The sequence below is a fragment of the Gigantopelta aegis genome, chromosome 3 (assembly GCF_016097555.1).
Source record: "Gigantopelta aegis isolate Gae_Host chromosome 3, Gae_host_genome, whole genome shotgun sequence".
Taxonomy (NCBI): Eukaryota; Metazoa; Mollusca; class Gastropoda; order Neomphalida; family Peltospiridae; genus Gigantopelta; species Gigantopelta aegis.
In genome coordinates this window covers 58,497,970-58,514,930 of record NC_054701.1, presented here as the reverse complement: position 1 = coordinate 58,514,930, position 16,961 = coordinate 58,497,970, and the positions used below count along the sequence as shown (strand labels likewise).

The following is a 16,961-nucleotide window of genomic DNA, read 5'->3' as shown; positions in this document are numbered from 1 at the left end:
TGGTGGGTTTTAATTTATAACCAATAAACTATTTTATTCATTGTTTCATCAGATGTTACATCGTTACTATCATTTTAGTATAATTAATATATGTATGAAAATAAATACTCCGAATTTAACCGAAATTAATAACACAGACGCAGGTCGTGGGTAAAGCAGCTGTGATTAGCCCATTTACTTCTCTGTCTTCTAAAAACGAAGGAAGTAGTCCACTGCGTTCCGCCATTGTACCATAAATTCGGTTTTCCCTTGATCTGAAATAAAAAGGGAATGGCCGGGCTTCCAAGACGAATTTTAAAAGTATGGGTAACTTAGGACACTTTAGCTCTATTTAAATAGAAATGTATAAGATATCGACACGATTTGCTTTGTAGAAGTGTTGATCTATGTTTTATTTATAAATTGTAGACCGCATTAAAAAACCAACACGATTATTTGGCTGAGTTTTTATTAGTAATTGCTTTAATATTGTAAAACAGATAGTCTGCGTTTTTTCGTCACCATCACATATAGTATGTAATGACAACAAGCCACACAAAACTAGTATTACTATCATAGTTTTTGCAGGCAAAAGTAGTTAGTTGTAAAATATATGGTGGAGTATTATAAAATCGAGAGTATCCTAAATTCGAGACTGCGTTTAAAATATTTAAATATTAAAGCTCAAGCTTGGTTTAGTTACATCCATGAATGTTCATCTTAATCATTGGTTAATAAAATTGAAATTCAATAACAAAAAATTCATTGAATTGTTCTAAGAAGTTTAATTAATATATTTTTTTAAACATGCATTTAAAATGGTCAGCTATGTTCATGGATGCAGCTATCAGCAACACTGAATATGTTTATGGTATGCGAGACATTTAATTGTACAGAATTCCCAGGGTATAAAATTAAAATGTTTCAGACAACCGATATGTTATTTGTGTGATTTTAGTGTTTACACGAACAATTTTCTTCATTAGTTCAGATATGAATAAACATGTGGGCCACGTTAATCAAACGAGAATCGAATATGAACAATTTTCGTAGCTTTTCTCCATCAAATTTTCTATGGTATATATAAAAGAAAAAATATATGCTAGGACCAACTTGAAACTGCCATTTTAATTTCAGCACACTACCCCATCGGTTCTTTTACAGGGGAGTACTTGTTGGTGCCAAACAATAGTCCAGGGTATGCACTTGGGATTTTTGTCGGACAGGCCAATCGGGCCACTCACAGCAACACATTGATTTACCCGTACAACTTTTGAATGGTCCGCTGTTTTTGACATCGTTAGCAGTGACGATTGGGTGTTTGGGATAGCAGTGTTCTCGCTGGATGAAAATTAAAGGAGGGTGGCCGCGCAGCATCACACCCTTAAACCCCCCCCCCCCCCCCCCCCCCCCCCCCCGAAAAGCAAAGCAAAAAAAAGAGGAAAGCTTGGTTACCATATATCGTTGTGTTTGTCGACTTTGTGGAAAGGCATACTTCTTATTTTGCCTCTCGGTATTTGGTACAAAAAAGTTGATATGAAATACGAGCTGACTCATCTTTTAATAATTTAATTGAACAGAAGATGTCGGTCTAACATTCACGGGCAATTCCGGTTTTGCTGAACCAATCAAAGTTTTAATAATAATAATATTATTTTAATAAAGATTTCAAGATATATGAAAAACAATAAAGATGTTTGTAATGTGATCCCCTAATATGAGATAAAATAAATTCTGTTCATTTTATTTCCATCTTTATCGAATGAATCGCCAGCTGATAAAAAGTAATTTCATTTTTGTACAGGCGGTGTATATATTAGTTGGCACCCAAGATAAAATTACTTTAATGATAAACACTACCACTTCCGTTGTTTTTATGAGCAGTGATATCCCCTCCCCCAAATGAAAAGTTTATAATATTTTATAAAGATTTGCTGAATAAACAGAATGACAGAAAGTAAAAATCATCAGTTACAACCAATTAAATCTGCAATTAAGGACAAAATATCAGACGATAATTAGTGGAAACAAAAGACACAATGACCGTTCTGATTTAGTGCCAAATAAGTGTTTTTTCAGTCCATAATCCATATGCCGAATCCATAAAAAATAAAATGTTTTTATTGCTCAAATAAAATATAACTTTTATTATGTGTATCAAACATACAAATGGATACAGATATGGGATAAAATAGAGGCTGTTAAAAATACTGTAAAATTACATTGCGGTAACTGTCGTAAGCTACTGAAATTTTTCGTCAATTGCTACTATTTCCGAAAAAAAAATATGGACTCATGGGAAAAAATCCTTAATGCTACCCCTGGTCCTATATGGGTTTGGTTGCACAGATATAATATTGGAAACCAGATGAAAACAATAAATAAAAAATAACTATCCAATCTCTTACAAACATTAGTTGTTTGCATTTTTATACATATGCAGAACTTTTCGGTCGCCAGGCTGGCGACGTGATACGGTTTTGACTTGCCCGACGCTATTTTGACTCGCTATGGGCGATTGGGCGACCGTAAAGTGCGTACCCTGATCGTCTGAATGAAATGATAATAGACAGGGATTTCCCAGAACTTGATGGTTGCGCCGACTTTGTATCACCGTAGTGCTGACTTTGTATCAACTGTGATGCTGATTTCAAACGAATACATTGTATCTTTATCAAACTGGCAATATTATTTTCTACCAAAAACGGCGATAAAATTTGCCAACACGTCTTCTTAAGTTTTTTGACGAGTGATTACAGCTTTTGCACGAACAATCCATCATTTATGTTGATATTGGTTTTGTATTTTACCTACAGACAAACGACAAAATCGTTCGTGTCAAATTTTATATGCACTGATTCCAGTTCTATTTTTGTCTCGCCTTTTTGAAGTGGTGATGTATAGGGACGTCAGGTTTTTTGTGTGTAGTGTTGGTACTGGTTAACAACATGTAAGTTTAATATCATGACTGGACGCGAGAATAATCAAACTAAAGCTCTGAGGTATCAGATTTAGGAAAAAAGTAGCGTTTTGGACACATTAGTTTGCGACCATTTAGTTGTCGACGATTGCCAAAGCAGTTTCCTCTAATCTTCCCCTACATATCAATATCAGTAAGGGGAGGGCTGGAGGTGACTAATACACACTGTATATATAGGTATTGTGATGTACGCAACATGATGGTAGTGTCAACGGTGTCAACTTTGTGTTAAAGTTTTGTGTTTACTCAGTTTCTCACAAACTATTCAGTCCTAGGTCAATGAAGCAAGGTTTATAGTTTCACCTACATGTATGGATGTTCACCACAGTGCACCGAAAGTTTCTTTTATGGCAAGCGAGACATTTAATTGCATGGAAATTTTTTTTGTTTCTTAGTTTTCATTTACATGTAAGTGTCATGCTTTGTTATTATAAATGGCATTCATTTATATGCTTTGTTGTTTTATCTGGTATACCAGGCCCTAATCTAGAATTGAAAAAGTAGGAAAAGTGACTTCTCTCTTCCCAGAAGAAAAGGGAAAAGTTTAATAAAAATAGATGAAGTGAACATTTATTGGTACATTTTGTAATGTTTCGTCATGGTCTGCGTTCAGTCGGAAAAATTCTGAATAATACACTTGGTTATAATTGTATGTTTCATTAAAATGTGATATTATATATATTTTTTCTTTTCATTACTGAAATAAATGGTGCAATGTGTGTCGATGTACAGTCTGGGGCCAAAGTAAAATCACAAACTGACAAGGTGCCAAATGAACTATGACACGAAATAAGTCGGGGTCTTCATGTCCATTGTGTGATTTTGTTTTTGAAATTGGATTATGTCCAAAATATTACGGTGACTTCAACTTCTCACTACTGCTAATAGCTCTGCGACTTGGCAAACTTTTAGTGAAGAAAACTTTGATTTCACCGGCTAGATGATGGGCCTGGTATTTCCTAGATACTTATCTTTAAACCATTTAGTTATGTACAATTATGACCAGATATTTATGTTTATTTAAACTAGTTGTAATTAAAACAAAAAAGCCAGTAGAATATACATGTATATGGCAATTTATTCTTGATTGAGAACCCACTTCTTATATGCCCTCAACCGTTTTCTAAAGTAAACAGTTTATTAGCAAGACAGTTAAATATTATGTACATTTAGACTGGTCATCAATAGGTATACAGTAGATACCTCAAGTGCAGGCAGGACGTAGCCCCATGGTAAAGCACTTGCTTGATATGCGGTTGGTCTGGGATCGATCCCTGTCGGTGGGCCCATTGGGCTATTTCTCATTCCAACCAGTGCACTACAACTTGGCAAGAACAATTTTGTCATTTGTCGGTTATGCAAAACCAATATCAATATAAATGACGGATCGTTCGTGCAAAGCTGTAATCGTTCGTCAGAAAATCTTAAAAAAAATTATCACTATTTTTGGAAGAAAATAAGCTTTGTGACACACCGCCGACATATTTACAGTTTATGGAAGTTTGCTGAAATTTTCAAAGTCCTGATGTCACAATATTAATCATCCATTAATTATTGGATGTCCAAACATATGATATAGTGATTTCCCTTGAAAGTTGGCAAGGCATGGTAGACCAAACACTTTTGGGGCATTTTCACCATTTTCGGGGCACTTGTATTTCATTAAAAATAGACAAAAATTAATTGAAATAATGTAATTTATGTGTTTGCTTGAATAAATGAATGGCAAAAGATATAAAAGGCATATTTTATTAATTAATAATATCTTTTTTGGTGTTTTATAAAGACAATTTTAGAATTAATTAGTGAAAAAGGCTTGTTTAATCTCAGGGCAGCATGGTGCTGATTAAGGCAAGATGGTGCTAGACTATTGAGGCATGGTGCCACACCATGCTAAAACAAGCTAGGGAAAACACTATGATAATTTTGACTTAGTCTTAAAGAGGAAACCTGCTAAGTTTGTCCATTACTAATGGCATTAGTTGCAATTGATCTTTTACATGCACCATCCCATTTAAGTTTCCTTAACCTAATTATGTCTAAGTAAATCAAGTCCTAAACTTTATGCTAAATTTAGTACTAAATATCGTTAAGTACATTGTATATATAACTCGGCTGTTGCCCACTAGACATCCAGTCAACTGATTGGGTTTTTCTCGTTCCAACCAGTGCACAGCAACTGGTCAAAGGCTGTGGTATGTGCATATAAAAGATCCCTTGTTGCATTAGGAAAACTGTAGTGGGTTTTCTCTGATGACTACATGTACGAGTGAGTATTATTAAATGTTTGACATCCAATAGCCGATGGTTAATTTATGAATGTGTTATAGTGGTGGTGTTAAACAAAACAAACATTAAAACTTTGTCCACTAGACCGCCACGTTTCTAATTTCAAGAAATAACTATTTTGTTGCTGATTATCAGTATTTTTATAATAAACATACTGTGAAAATGAGAGAGTGTTTTTTTTTAAACAGGAGACTCAGAGACTGATTGCAGAGCCTGTTCCTGGTATCAGTGCTATTCCTGATGAGAACAATGCGAGATATTTCCATGTCGTCGTGGCAGGACCAGCAGAGGTAAGTTAGATGATTTTATGGCATGGTCAGAATACTGACCTTTTAATATTGTAGTGTTTTACTTTGATTTACTTTAGAAAGTATTTTTTATTAAAATATGACAATTATTTCACACAGGTATGAAATGGGCTTTAATTTGCATGTAGGGTATACAGAAGAAAAGCATTACATGTACAACCTTTCTTTATGCAAATGTTAAGTTGATAAAAAAAAAAGTGCATTAGCATCATTATATTCCAGTCAAACTATGAAATTCATTTAGCTGTATCAACACAGTATTTTTTATATTCATGTACATGTCTTTTAATATTTGAATCATGAGTGTCAATCTAGTACTAAGATATATTATCCCTTATATATATATATACACGTAAAACCCCTCCAAACCAGTATTCCCTAAAAAGTGGACGGTTTCCACGGTCCCATGATTTATGCAACTTTTAACACTAAAGTCTACACCCTCAGAACTGAAAGCCCAGATAGTCACACCAATAGCAGAGATTACTAAAAGGAAGTAACTAATAATTAATGTGTTGTGTTCAAATGAGTAACAGTGATTATTTTCTGGCGTATCTGAATGAATCTGGTTGGGAACCAAACAATGCTTGACTGGTCACTGCAAACAGTGACAGATATAGTCTTACGCCAACATAAAACAATCCACTGACAAGGTGTGCAGTGAGCTATGACATTAAAGATGTCTGTGTCTTAACGTCTATGGTGTGATTTTGTTTTTGAAGTTGGATTAGATCCAAAATATTATGGCGACTCTCAGCTTCTCGCTACTGCTAGTAACTTGAGCTGTCTTTTGGCAAACAATACATACTAGATTAGGGCCTGGTATGTTCACTATTGTTTGTTTGTTTGTTGTGTTTTGTCACGGCATTTAAGGACTAGCTGTAGGTGAGCAGAACATTAGGCCAAATTATTTGTTAAAATTCAAAAATGGCAAAAACCTACTTATTTTGAAACAAAATACCAGTTATTACTTCAAATTATTTTGCCAAATTAAACTAAAAGTTTGCCAGTTTTTAAAATTCGCAATTGGTGAATTTGGTGAGTGCCAGAGTTAGCCCTGCATTAAAAAAAAAAAATCAAATACACAGGGCAAAATTAAATTTACGCGAACCGCAAATTGGTTACGTCATGACCTGTAAACGTTCAGAAACTAAAACTTGCAAACTTCATGATTACAGGAAGTTTATTCATCCAGACATACTACTTCGAGTACTAGTATTCCGACAAATGTTTTAGGCTGAATTTTAGATACTTGATGCGCAGCAAACCAGTGAACTACATTATATTGCAAAATTTGTAACATGCGACCAGTCTAAACTTTTATTTAAAGTTTAAAAGAAATGTGCTCAGACCGCTAGGGACGGCTAAATTATCTCCTGCTATTTTATCTCTTAAAGGTATATATGTAGATATAATATTGGATTGGCTATAGTTTTGCATATATTAAAAACAGTTTTAACGTAAACAGGAATCCAAAAGTGTCACAAAAATTGAAAAATACTCTAACATCGCAAAATGAGCTTTAAAAAAACAAAAACATTTGGAACGTCACTGTAGTATAGACGTACCATCGATAAAGTGAAAGTAGCATAGCCAACGCAAACGGCAAAAAGGAATCCCTCCAAATGATTATGCATATATTTGTGCCCATTACGCACATTACACATGTGCCTAATGCAAAAACAAAATCCGGGAATAGGTCGAGGCTGTCTGTAATTGTTCTATAAACTATCCTCTTAAAAATGACTCGAAAAAAGATTACAAAAAAGAAAAAAAAATCCTCCGAAAAGGCTCAGATCTACAGGCGTCCTGATTTTCAACTTTTTCACAGGGGGAGGCCCCCCGAATATCTCCGCTCGGGCACGCCTTTGGCGTGCGTAATGCTAAGAAAATTTCTGGCTATGCCCCTATATTTTGTTTCAGTACTGGGGCTGATATTCAGTTCTTTTATAATATTGTTAACTTTAGCAAGCATTAAAGGTAGGGTCAACTCAAACAAGAGTCTTATGTGTTGGAAAGATGCATACCCGGACCACCAACACATACTGACACTTTAACAAATGAAAAACGCGTAATTTTAGAATTAATAATTTTTTTTATTATTCCTGGTAACTGGGGGCAGCCATTTTGTTTAGTTTTTGAGACGTCCGGTGGTATAGCTTGGGGCGAAGTGACGTCAGCTCTGTCCATCTGCTCTGTACACAGTGAAAACAAACGCTCTAATTTACTACAAGGCGCTTCGCTTTCATCAACCTGACTTGTAAAACAACATGAATGACTTGATTGTATAATAAACTATTTAATTAAATATATTTCAATTTGCATCAATAGAACGAAATCAAGTTATAGTATTTATCTTTTTTGAAAAATCCAAAAAACCAAAAAAAAGCATATTATTAGGCCTATTGGTAGGGTACGTTCGAGCAAAAAATGACCACTCAAGATACTCAAGTGATACTTTTGTCTTTAAGACGACGTAATTGGTCAGTTTTGTGATTTTAGATGGAAAAGTCTGCTTAAGCAATGGTTTACAGAATTACTTACAGTAATAACGCAGGGCGGCTGGTAATGTCCATTACAAATAGAGGGGTATCCGTGCGGTTATAACACAATACCCTGTGATCTTAAAAGAGACATGTCTTTTTAGTGCTCTAGACACAGTGTCTGGGGACCGTCTAAATATACACCTGCCAATCAGGAACCACAGGTACTAGCCACGGAAAGAAAAGACCAATTAACTAAGAAAACACTCCGATTATTATTTCAGTACATGGGTTAATTTATGTACAAAACAATAGTTATTTCAACACTTTGACAATGGTGGTTTATTTTGTATTGAAAAATAATATATAATTGTTACTGGCTTACTGGGATGGCTATTATTACAGAAGTTGCTGAGAACATTGCGATGCATCCGCAAAAAATCAGGTATGTTTTGTTTCTTCAGTTCGAAGACTAATTCCAGACGTGACACGTTAGGTATTACGTAACCACCAGCTCGCCAGAGGGCATATTCATTAGGATGGTACAAAATGGCTGCGCCCATTATATATAATAGCCGTAATATTTAACCGTTTTATTAATTAACTATAAGATTATACTTGTTGATATTAAGCAATAATGTGCATTATATATCGTTGAATATGCATACCAGGCCAAATGCCTTAATTGTCCACTCCTTTAAAGCCATTTTTTTTTTTGGTCAAATGTTTTCACTTTATGTTTCAGCTAAAAACTATGTATTTAAAATATAATTTCAACATAAATTTGAGGTAACCGATCAGGTAACCCACGGGTTTCGCAAATATAATTCACGTAACCGAACAATTGGTTACCTAGGTAAAAACCACGTGAACCGACTTCCGGTTCCCTCAGATTTCGAAATATTGTCCCCTGAATACAGGTTTTAAAAAAATATATATATTTGGTGTTGCTTGGTGAAAAGATGTTAGTAGTACTTCAATTCCAAAATTGCAAATTTTTAACTTGTCAGATTTGATTCTTGTTGCTAGGAAAAAGATTACCACACAGACATTTGCAACAAATCAAACATCTGTAAACCGGATATCCCTCAAAGCCGAACTTTTCACTTGGTTGCATGGGTGTCTGGTCTAGAGGATTTTCATTGTAGTAAAAAGTAGAACACACTTGTGTTTAATTTATAATAACATGTGACAATTGACAATGCCATGAAGTTTATAATTTTCCACGGCACTTTGTAGCCTTGAACTATATTCAGCTTTTTTTCAACGGCATATTTTTTTGCTGTGGATATTTTTTTAATGGCAAGGGTTTGTGACACATATATATGCACCTAGTATTGGAAATATGATAAGAGACTTGTTAGTCGGGGCTTTTAATGATGTTTTTTTTTTATTTCAGTCACCATATGAAGGTGGAACATTTAAGATGGAATTATTTCTGCCAGAAGAGTATCCAATGTCTGCTCCCAAAGTCCGGTTTATGACAAAAATTTATCACCCAAATATAGACAAAGTGGGACGTATATGTCTAGATATCTTAAAAGGTAGGTAAAGAAACAGCTATTTGTACTACAGTGAAATAAATATTTTCTAATATTTTGTAAGACGATTTGGCAGGAAAATAAATTGTTTGTACCAGCCAGCAAATAATAAGACAATTTTTTCCATTATTGTTTATTTGGTTAATTTGCAAACCTGTAACACATGGATAAAGTTACAGTGGAGTGAAATTAGTCTCTGATGTTAAAATGGGGAAATACGGGCTAAAAATAGACTACAGCTCGTCTCCATGACTGTTACTTCTTGGAGGTACCATATATCTTCGCCTGTAAGTCGATCTCGGCTATAAGTCGAGTCCCTAATTTCAAGCCCTGAAAACATATTTTTTATTGACCCGTTTAGAAGTCGACCAATGAAAAACAACTTATAAATATTGAAGTATTTCTTATTTTCAGCACATGAGAACTGAAAGTATCATCAGTTAATCACATGTTTTGCCGCCATATTAATATATGTAAGGAGGATAACTCTGGAAAGTACACTGGTTTTTGTACCAAATGGTGTGTGTCCCTTTTGCTCTAGTCAACTGCAAAGACTAGTCTAAGCTATTTTATGTGAAAGCTCATTAATATTCATGAAACTAGTCGTCGACAAAAATCAAACGATTAATGCCAGTAACCAGATTTCAAAATAAACTCAGGCAACAGGTAGTTAGTATTGTTACATTTTTGCTATTAGTGATGGCTGCTATTTTAACTAAGTGGACTGCTGTCTTGGCATGTGCGTGAGATCGCACACCTTTTCACATAACTAAAACCAGTCTAATGCCAAAAAAAAATAGATTATAAAAAATAAATTTATCAAATTAACATATTTCAGTATAAATACAGGGCATAATTCCACAATAAAACTTGTAAAATAATCCCCAAAACGGTAATATATTTGGGTGAAATTTTGTTACCCTCTTATAAGTCTAACCCCCCCCCCCCCCCCCCAAGTTATAAAATAATTTTTTGATGAAAAAAATTCGACTTATAGGCGAAGATATACGGTACGTGCTTTTTTTAGAATTATGAAATTGAATTTTGTGGCAGTCAAAATAACAAGATGACCAGAAACATTTAGGGTGTACAGAAATGGATATTCTGAACAATAAAATCTTAAGTAATGTCTGATTTGTAATAGTAAAAACTATACCTTAGAGTATAAAAACCTAGGGTCTGTCACTTTACAAATGCATCAGCAAACAGCATTTATACATAAAGTCAGTGTATTATGCTTCTCAGTGCCAAACAGCCAGCAAAAAGGACATTTGTTAACTGATGGAATTGGCTGTTAAGACTTTCTACTAAAGGGAATTATTTCTGATGAGAATTAAGTGTGACTGAATTGTCATTATGCAATTTTCTAGACATTTTACTTTACACTATTCACCCTATAGTAGTGGTGATAGATTTATTAAGGACACACATTTTGTGAATTAAATTTGTTTTATCTAGAGCACATTGATTTACCTTGGATGTAAATATTTAATAATTCTGATATGTTGTCATTTGTGAATGAATAGTGGAATACATTTGCCAAATTCAGCCAGGTTGGTGAATAAACAGCTTAAACTGTATGTGTACATACAGGTCTATACAAACTGTAATTCACATTATTTGACTTGTTTATCAGTTTCAATATGCTTGTCCTTTTTAGATAAGTGGAGTCCGGCATTACAAATTAGAACAGTTCTACTCTCCATACAGGCCCTGCTGAGTGCCCCGAACCCAGACGACCCACTCGACAACACTGTAGCAGACACCTGGAAGTCAGACGAACAAGGAGCTTTGAATACAGGTACCTGCTAGAATGCAACACCACTCTTGAGTGACGAACAAATGTAGAATGCCGAATAAGTATAGGGTCTGGAAAATTTCCACAAATTAAATGAAGAGTAAGGGGCAGAATAAAATTAGGGTCCAGGGGCCTGTTTCATAAAACATCGTAAGTTTACGTCTGCAACTGTGGCAGTTAAACTGGTTTGTGGTTGAATCATAGATTTACATTTATGTGCAAAACTAGGCTTATGATGTTTTGTGAAATTCAGCCCAGGAAAATTCACTGCAATGAATGTGACTAGTGTAAGAAAAGAGAAGGGTCTGGAATGTGTGCCAATACATACATGATGCCTGTGGTTTTGATTGAAAGTATCGAGTATTGGTAAGAGATAATATTACTTGTATTAGGGATTTATCCAGCCATTATGTGAGTCTGAACTTAAACCCCTTCTCAATACCTCTCCAAAAAGTTTGTTTTGTTTAACGAATCTACTGGAGCACATTGATTTATTAATTTTCGGCTATTGGATGTCAAACATATTTTCATTTTGACACAGTCATAGAAATGAAACCCGCTACATTTTTTTCCATTAGTAGCAAGGGATATTTTATATGCACCATCCCACAGACAGGATAGCACATACCACAGCCTTTGATATACCAGTTGTGGTGCACTGGCTGGAGCGAGAAATAACCCAATAGGCCCACCGATGGAGATCAATCCTAGACCGAGCACGCATCAAGCGAGTGTTATACCACTCTGCTATGTCCCGCCCTTTCTCAAAACCAAGGACAACAGTAACATTATTTCAACATTTGGTGACAGGCTCATTTTCATTTATCACAGACTCAAATTAATTGACATAGATCATTTTGACAGGCATCACCAAAAAAAATGTCCATGCCTGCATACTGTTACAGATCAAGTTTGACTTTAATGGCAAATGACCTATTTTTGATTTGGGATATACAGGGTTCGTACGTGCCTGGAAAACACTTGAAAACCCTTAAAAATAAACTAATCTATTCCAGTGCTTGAATACCCTTGAAAATCATCTTGCGGTCTGGAAAACCCTTGAAAATTATAATTTGATGTCAAATAAAATATAAACGCCTGAAACGGAGGCGTTATTTACTTTATTTAACATGTAATTAAATTATTTGTTTCATTTTCGCGGCACAATCAAATGCCAATCGTCTGTAAACCCAAAAAGATGGGTGGCACTTGTGTGTTTAACTCGGTAAGGTCCTGGAATTTTGGTAAAGTTGACCTGGAAAGTGCTTGAAAAACCCTTGAATTTTGACTTACTTTAAGTGTATGAACCCTGCATATAGGACAGATTTTATTTCCCAAACTTTGTTTTTGTTTTGAATGCTTTAAAATATTGAACTGAAATTTTATGTATAGCTTTACCATGTACTGTCATAGGTCAAGTTTGAGTTTTATGACAATTCACCCATTATCCACAGAGTTATGACCCTTGAACTTAAGATTTAAGAGATTCAAAACATTTTTGGGCTCAGTAGTGGAAATGTAGTGCTTTTGCAGTGCTCTGAGAATGCTTGTTTACACAGACATTTAAAACAAAGTAAAGTTAATAGAGTTCTTATTGGTTTAAAACTTAATACTGTCTTTTTATAAGTCTGTTTTTGATATGGTGGGGTCCAAGGGTCCCTCTGTTAAATTTTCTTTTTTCAGAAAATATCTTCCTTATCAGTTCATATGGGGTCATCAAACCTTGCATGTTGTAGTGTGTTGTGCATCATATCTAGATTAATGTGACCTGATTTGCATTGATCACTGCAGGGCAATCCTTGTCTGGGCCATATCTTCCTTATTAGTCCTCAACTGGAGGGGCTATAGTTTTGTCTCCGTTGTTCTTCTGTCAGTCTGTCTGGCTGGATGTTTTATTCACAATGACTTGAGATATGGAACTGAAATTTTGTACATAACTTCATTGTGTAGAGTTAAATATTGTTTGAGTTTTCAGGTAAATTACCTAATTTTGAAATCAATTTCGGCTTTCATGGGAATTTATTCAAGGGCAATAACTCTGTCAGAAATGGAAGTTTATCTATTTTCAATAGTTATGGCCCTTGAAATTAGGAGAACATTTCCCGGGCCTGGTAGATGACATGTATTGCTTCAGTAGTAATCTCAAAATGCTTGTTAATTTATATAGCATCATGCAGATCATAACTTAGTGACCACCCCCTAATTTTGATGGATTACCGTCTACTAAAGGAAAACCTTGTTCTTCCTTATCAATTCATATATGATCGTCAAACTTTGTAGACAAATAAAACATGGGATGGTAGTATATTGTGCACCATAATTAGATCACCATGAGTTAAACATAGAGAATGGAAGTTTTCTCTCCCCCCCCCCCCCCCCCCCCCCCCCCCCCCCCCCCCCCCCATATAAACAAGAAGCAATGGAAACGTCCAATAGGAAAGACTTGAATGTGTTTGCAATTTGTAAATAATTTTTCACTCTGGTGTTTTGTGAAAATTAACCAAGAGAAACATTAATAATTCTAATAAATGTTGTGGTTGATAATCATATGCTTGGTCATTGAATTTTAGTAAGCATAGAGCTCCAAAATATCAGATGTAATAAGTGTTGGGTGCTGAATGAGTGTAGATGGTGACATTGTTTTGTATGTTATGGGTTACATTCATTAGGCTCTCAAGAGTATTTTATCTTGCCCTTGATGCAGTTTCTTTTAAATTCATCTAAAGCTCATATCAGCTCATATCATATCATATCATGTCTTTGTTCTTTCAGCTAAGGCATGGACAAAGCTATATGCCATGAATTAAATAGCGCTGAACTGGAAACCTGATTCTGTTGTACATGTGGCTCAGGTGCCAGAACATGTACAGTGACAATGTGTATTTTTTCTAATGCACTGACCTTCATAGAGACAGAGACTTACTCTGCACTGGTTCCACTACACTACAAAAAAACCCAGCCTCTTGATGATAAACATGTCAACTTTTACATTTCGTCTGATGTTCTGTGTTGAGAAGTTGTCCTGGGACTTGGATGTACACTATTTTGATGTGAGGACAGTCATGTACAGTCAGTCACTTTATTGTCACTCATGATTCATAACAGAATGTTATGCTTGTTGCATGTCATATTTGTTGGCCATTTACCGTGATGTATATACTGATGTTGACTCATCTATTATAAGTGTGTGTGTTGGGAATACAATTTTTTTTTTTTTTTTTTGTAAAATAAATACACATTGTAATATGTTGGTAAATGTTTTTCCTGGCAAGTTGTTTCTGTTTTCTTTTGTTTCACTAAAATTGTATTCAATTAAAAATCTATACTAAAGGACTGTCTGTTACAGTTTGATTTCAAAATAAACAGTATGTAGTTTGTTAAAAAAACAATTCTTGTGACTGAAACTTTTTCTTGATACGATCGATGTATGTACTGTGAAAAATGGTAGTTCTACAGTACTAATTCATTCTAACAAAGTTTTATATCTATGTGTGTTATTTTTCTCCCACCTATAATTATGGCTGCTTCATAAATAAGTATGATTGTTACGTAGATTGTAAAACGGAGGCACTACATATATATAAAAAACAAAATAAATAAATATATTTGTGTAAAAATGGCTGCGGAAAACTATGACAGTACACTGTCTACATCATGAGTACACTTGCATAAACCTACAAACCAATAGTTTGTGAAGAGGAGAAATGGTCGTCCCTAGCAGATTAATGATTTCCAAATTTTCATTTCATACTTGAGAAAGCAGTACTTTAAAATTATGTGATTTTATTGAAAGTTTGGCCCAATTATTTTCTGTTTTATTAAATAAACTCACAATGAAAAACCCCTAAAAACCTAACAATGCACGACAGAGGACGTTTATAGTCAGTATGTTCAATTTTGGTGTGAACATTTTTATGATTAAATACAAATAGATTCTCACATTGTGAAATTTTTTATGATGAACAACTTTAAACCATGTAGATATATTACTTAATAAAAGACAAATTATATGTACTCTGAACATCAATACAGATCAGTCAGGTATATTTCTAATTGTTAAAAAAGAAGAAGTAAATATGGTTAATGCAATCCTTTTTTTCTCCATGTTTTAAGTTCATTTGTTCTGGCATCTCATAAATAAAAACTGGTTATAACTACAAATAATCCATTAAGTAATTAATCCTTAACAATAATCAAAGGTCAAGATTACCGGAACATCAGTCTTTCTATTGACTTCATAAAAAGAGAGGTCAGTATTTGTTGCTGTTTAATCAAGGTCACAACATTCCTACAAAAATCCAGCTTTCTGTAAACTAAAGAAAAACCAGGCGTTCATGAATCATGACTTAGACTCTCAAAGGTCAGTGTCATAGCCAGTTTACCTTACTTTACCTTATATTGTAAAATAAATGTTTTTTTCTTCTTTTAAATGTAGGCTTACCAATCTAGTGGAAAGAAAATTATGTTGCTGTGAAATAGTTGAAGCTATTTTATGAGAGATTTTGAACATTGTAAATGTACTAGTCCTAACTGAGTGTAATATTTCAGAATTGTATTGCATTACAGCTTTTATTTTAAACAACCAACAAGAAAACAACAACATTTATCATAGTTTAACACATGAATCTTTGCCGCGACATGCAGTTAATAATGCTTGTAAGTTCTTGGATATTGGCTAATTTTTTGCGTTGTAGGATCTAAAATGGGTTTCCCTATTCAAGTCTGTCCTCTGTGACTTCCAGTACTATATGAAACATGGTTCGTGCTGTCCATTGGCCATTAGGAAATTACATATAAAAAGAAATGTTTGCAAGTACATTTTTAATACAACTACATATTACATTATCATAAAATAATCCAGTCCTGACCTGCGTGTGTGTGTTACAGATGTATGCTGGTCTACGCTGGTTATTATTGTAGGACATGGTGTAAATTTTCACAGTTGTTGGTCATGTGTTCATATTTTAGCAAGCCTCAAATTTAGTCCTTTGTCTTCTTTGTTTTAATTTTGTCAGATTACAAAGGTAATACAACATCTTGAAAACTCTTTGTTCAGTGGGTTTTAAATTAAGTTCAGGTTTATGTAGCCATACAATTCAATTTAGCATATTTATTTGTGAATGCATATCTTTTACTGACATTAGGTTAAATAGCAAACAGTTTGTACATGTATATATGTACTCTACCGCAGAATCGATAATTTATTTATGTATTTACTCTGCTCTGGTGTGTACCAGCTCAGATACTTTGTGAAATAAAGACGTTCTATTCTGAAAAGCATTATTGTGTTCAATATTTGATCTATAATAATTATTGTTTCTTAACAAGACCGTTGGTGAGAACACCATCATGTGTTATTTTTGATAACACATGGGTTTGTTTACACACGTACGTGTGTTAACAGTTTCAAGACATACGACTGACTGCTGGTAGGTGATTACCAGGGCTCCGTTCCACGAAGCGATTTTAGCGCTGAGATCACCATAAGTGCATTAGGTAGTTATGCATTTGAGGTGATCTTATGGCTAAGATCGCTTTGTGGAACGGGGCCCTGGTCACCCGTTCCATGCATCCAATGAAAAA

General features: G+C 34.5%; 1 protein-coding gene across 1 annotated transcript; it reads left to right on the top strand.

Moving 5' to 3' along the window:
- The first annotated feature begins 169 nt into the window (after positions 1–169).
- Positions 170–16,655, top strand: LOC121368320 (ubiquitin-conjugating enzyme E2 N). The gene is made up of 5 exons (XM_041493001.1): positions 170–300; positions 5,437–5,538; positions 9,439–9,583; positions 11,241–11,381; positions 14,151–16,655. The coding sequence occupies exons 1-5, from the start codon at positions 271–273 to the stop codon at positions 14,183–14,185; spliced, it is 453 nt and encodes a 150-aa protein (XP_041348935.1). The 5' UTR covers positions 170–270; the 3' UTR covers positions 14,186–16,655.
- Positions 16,656–16,961: the final 306 nt, after the last annotated feature.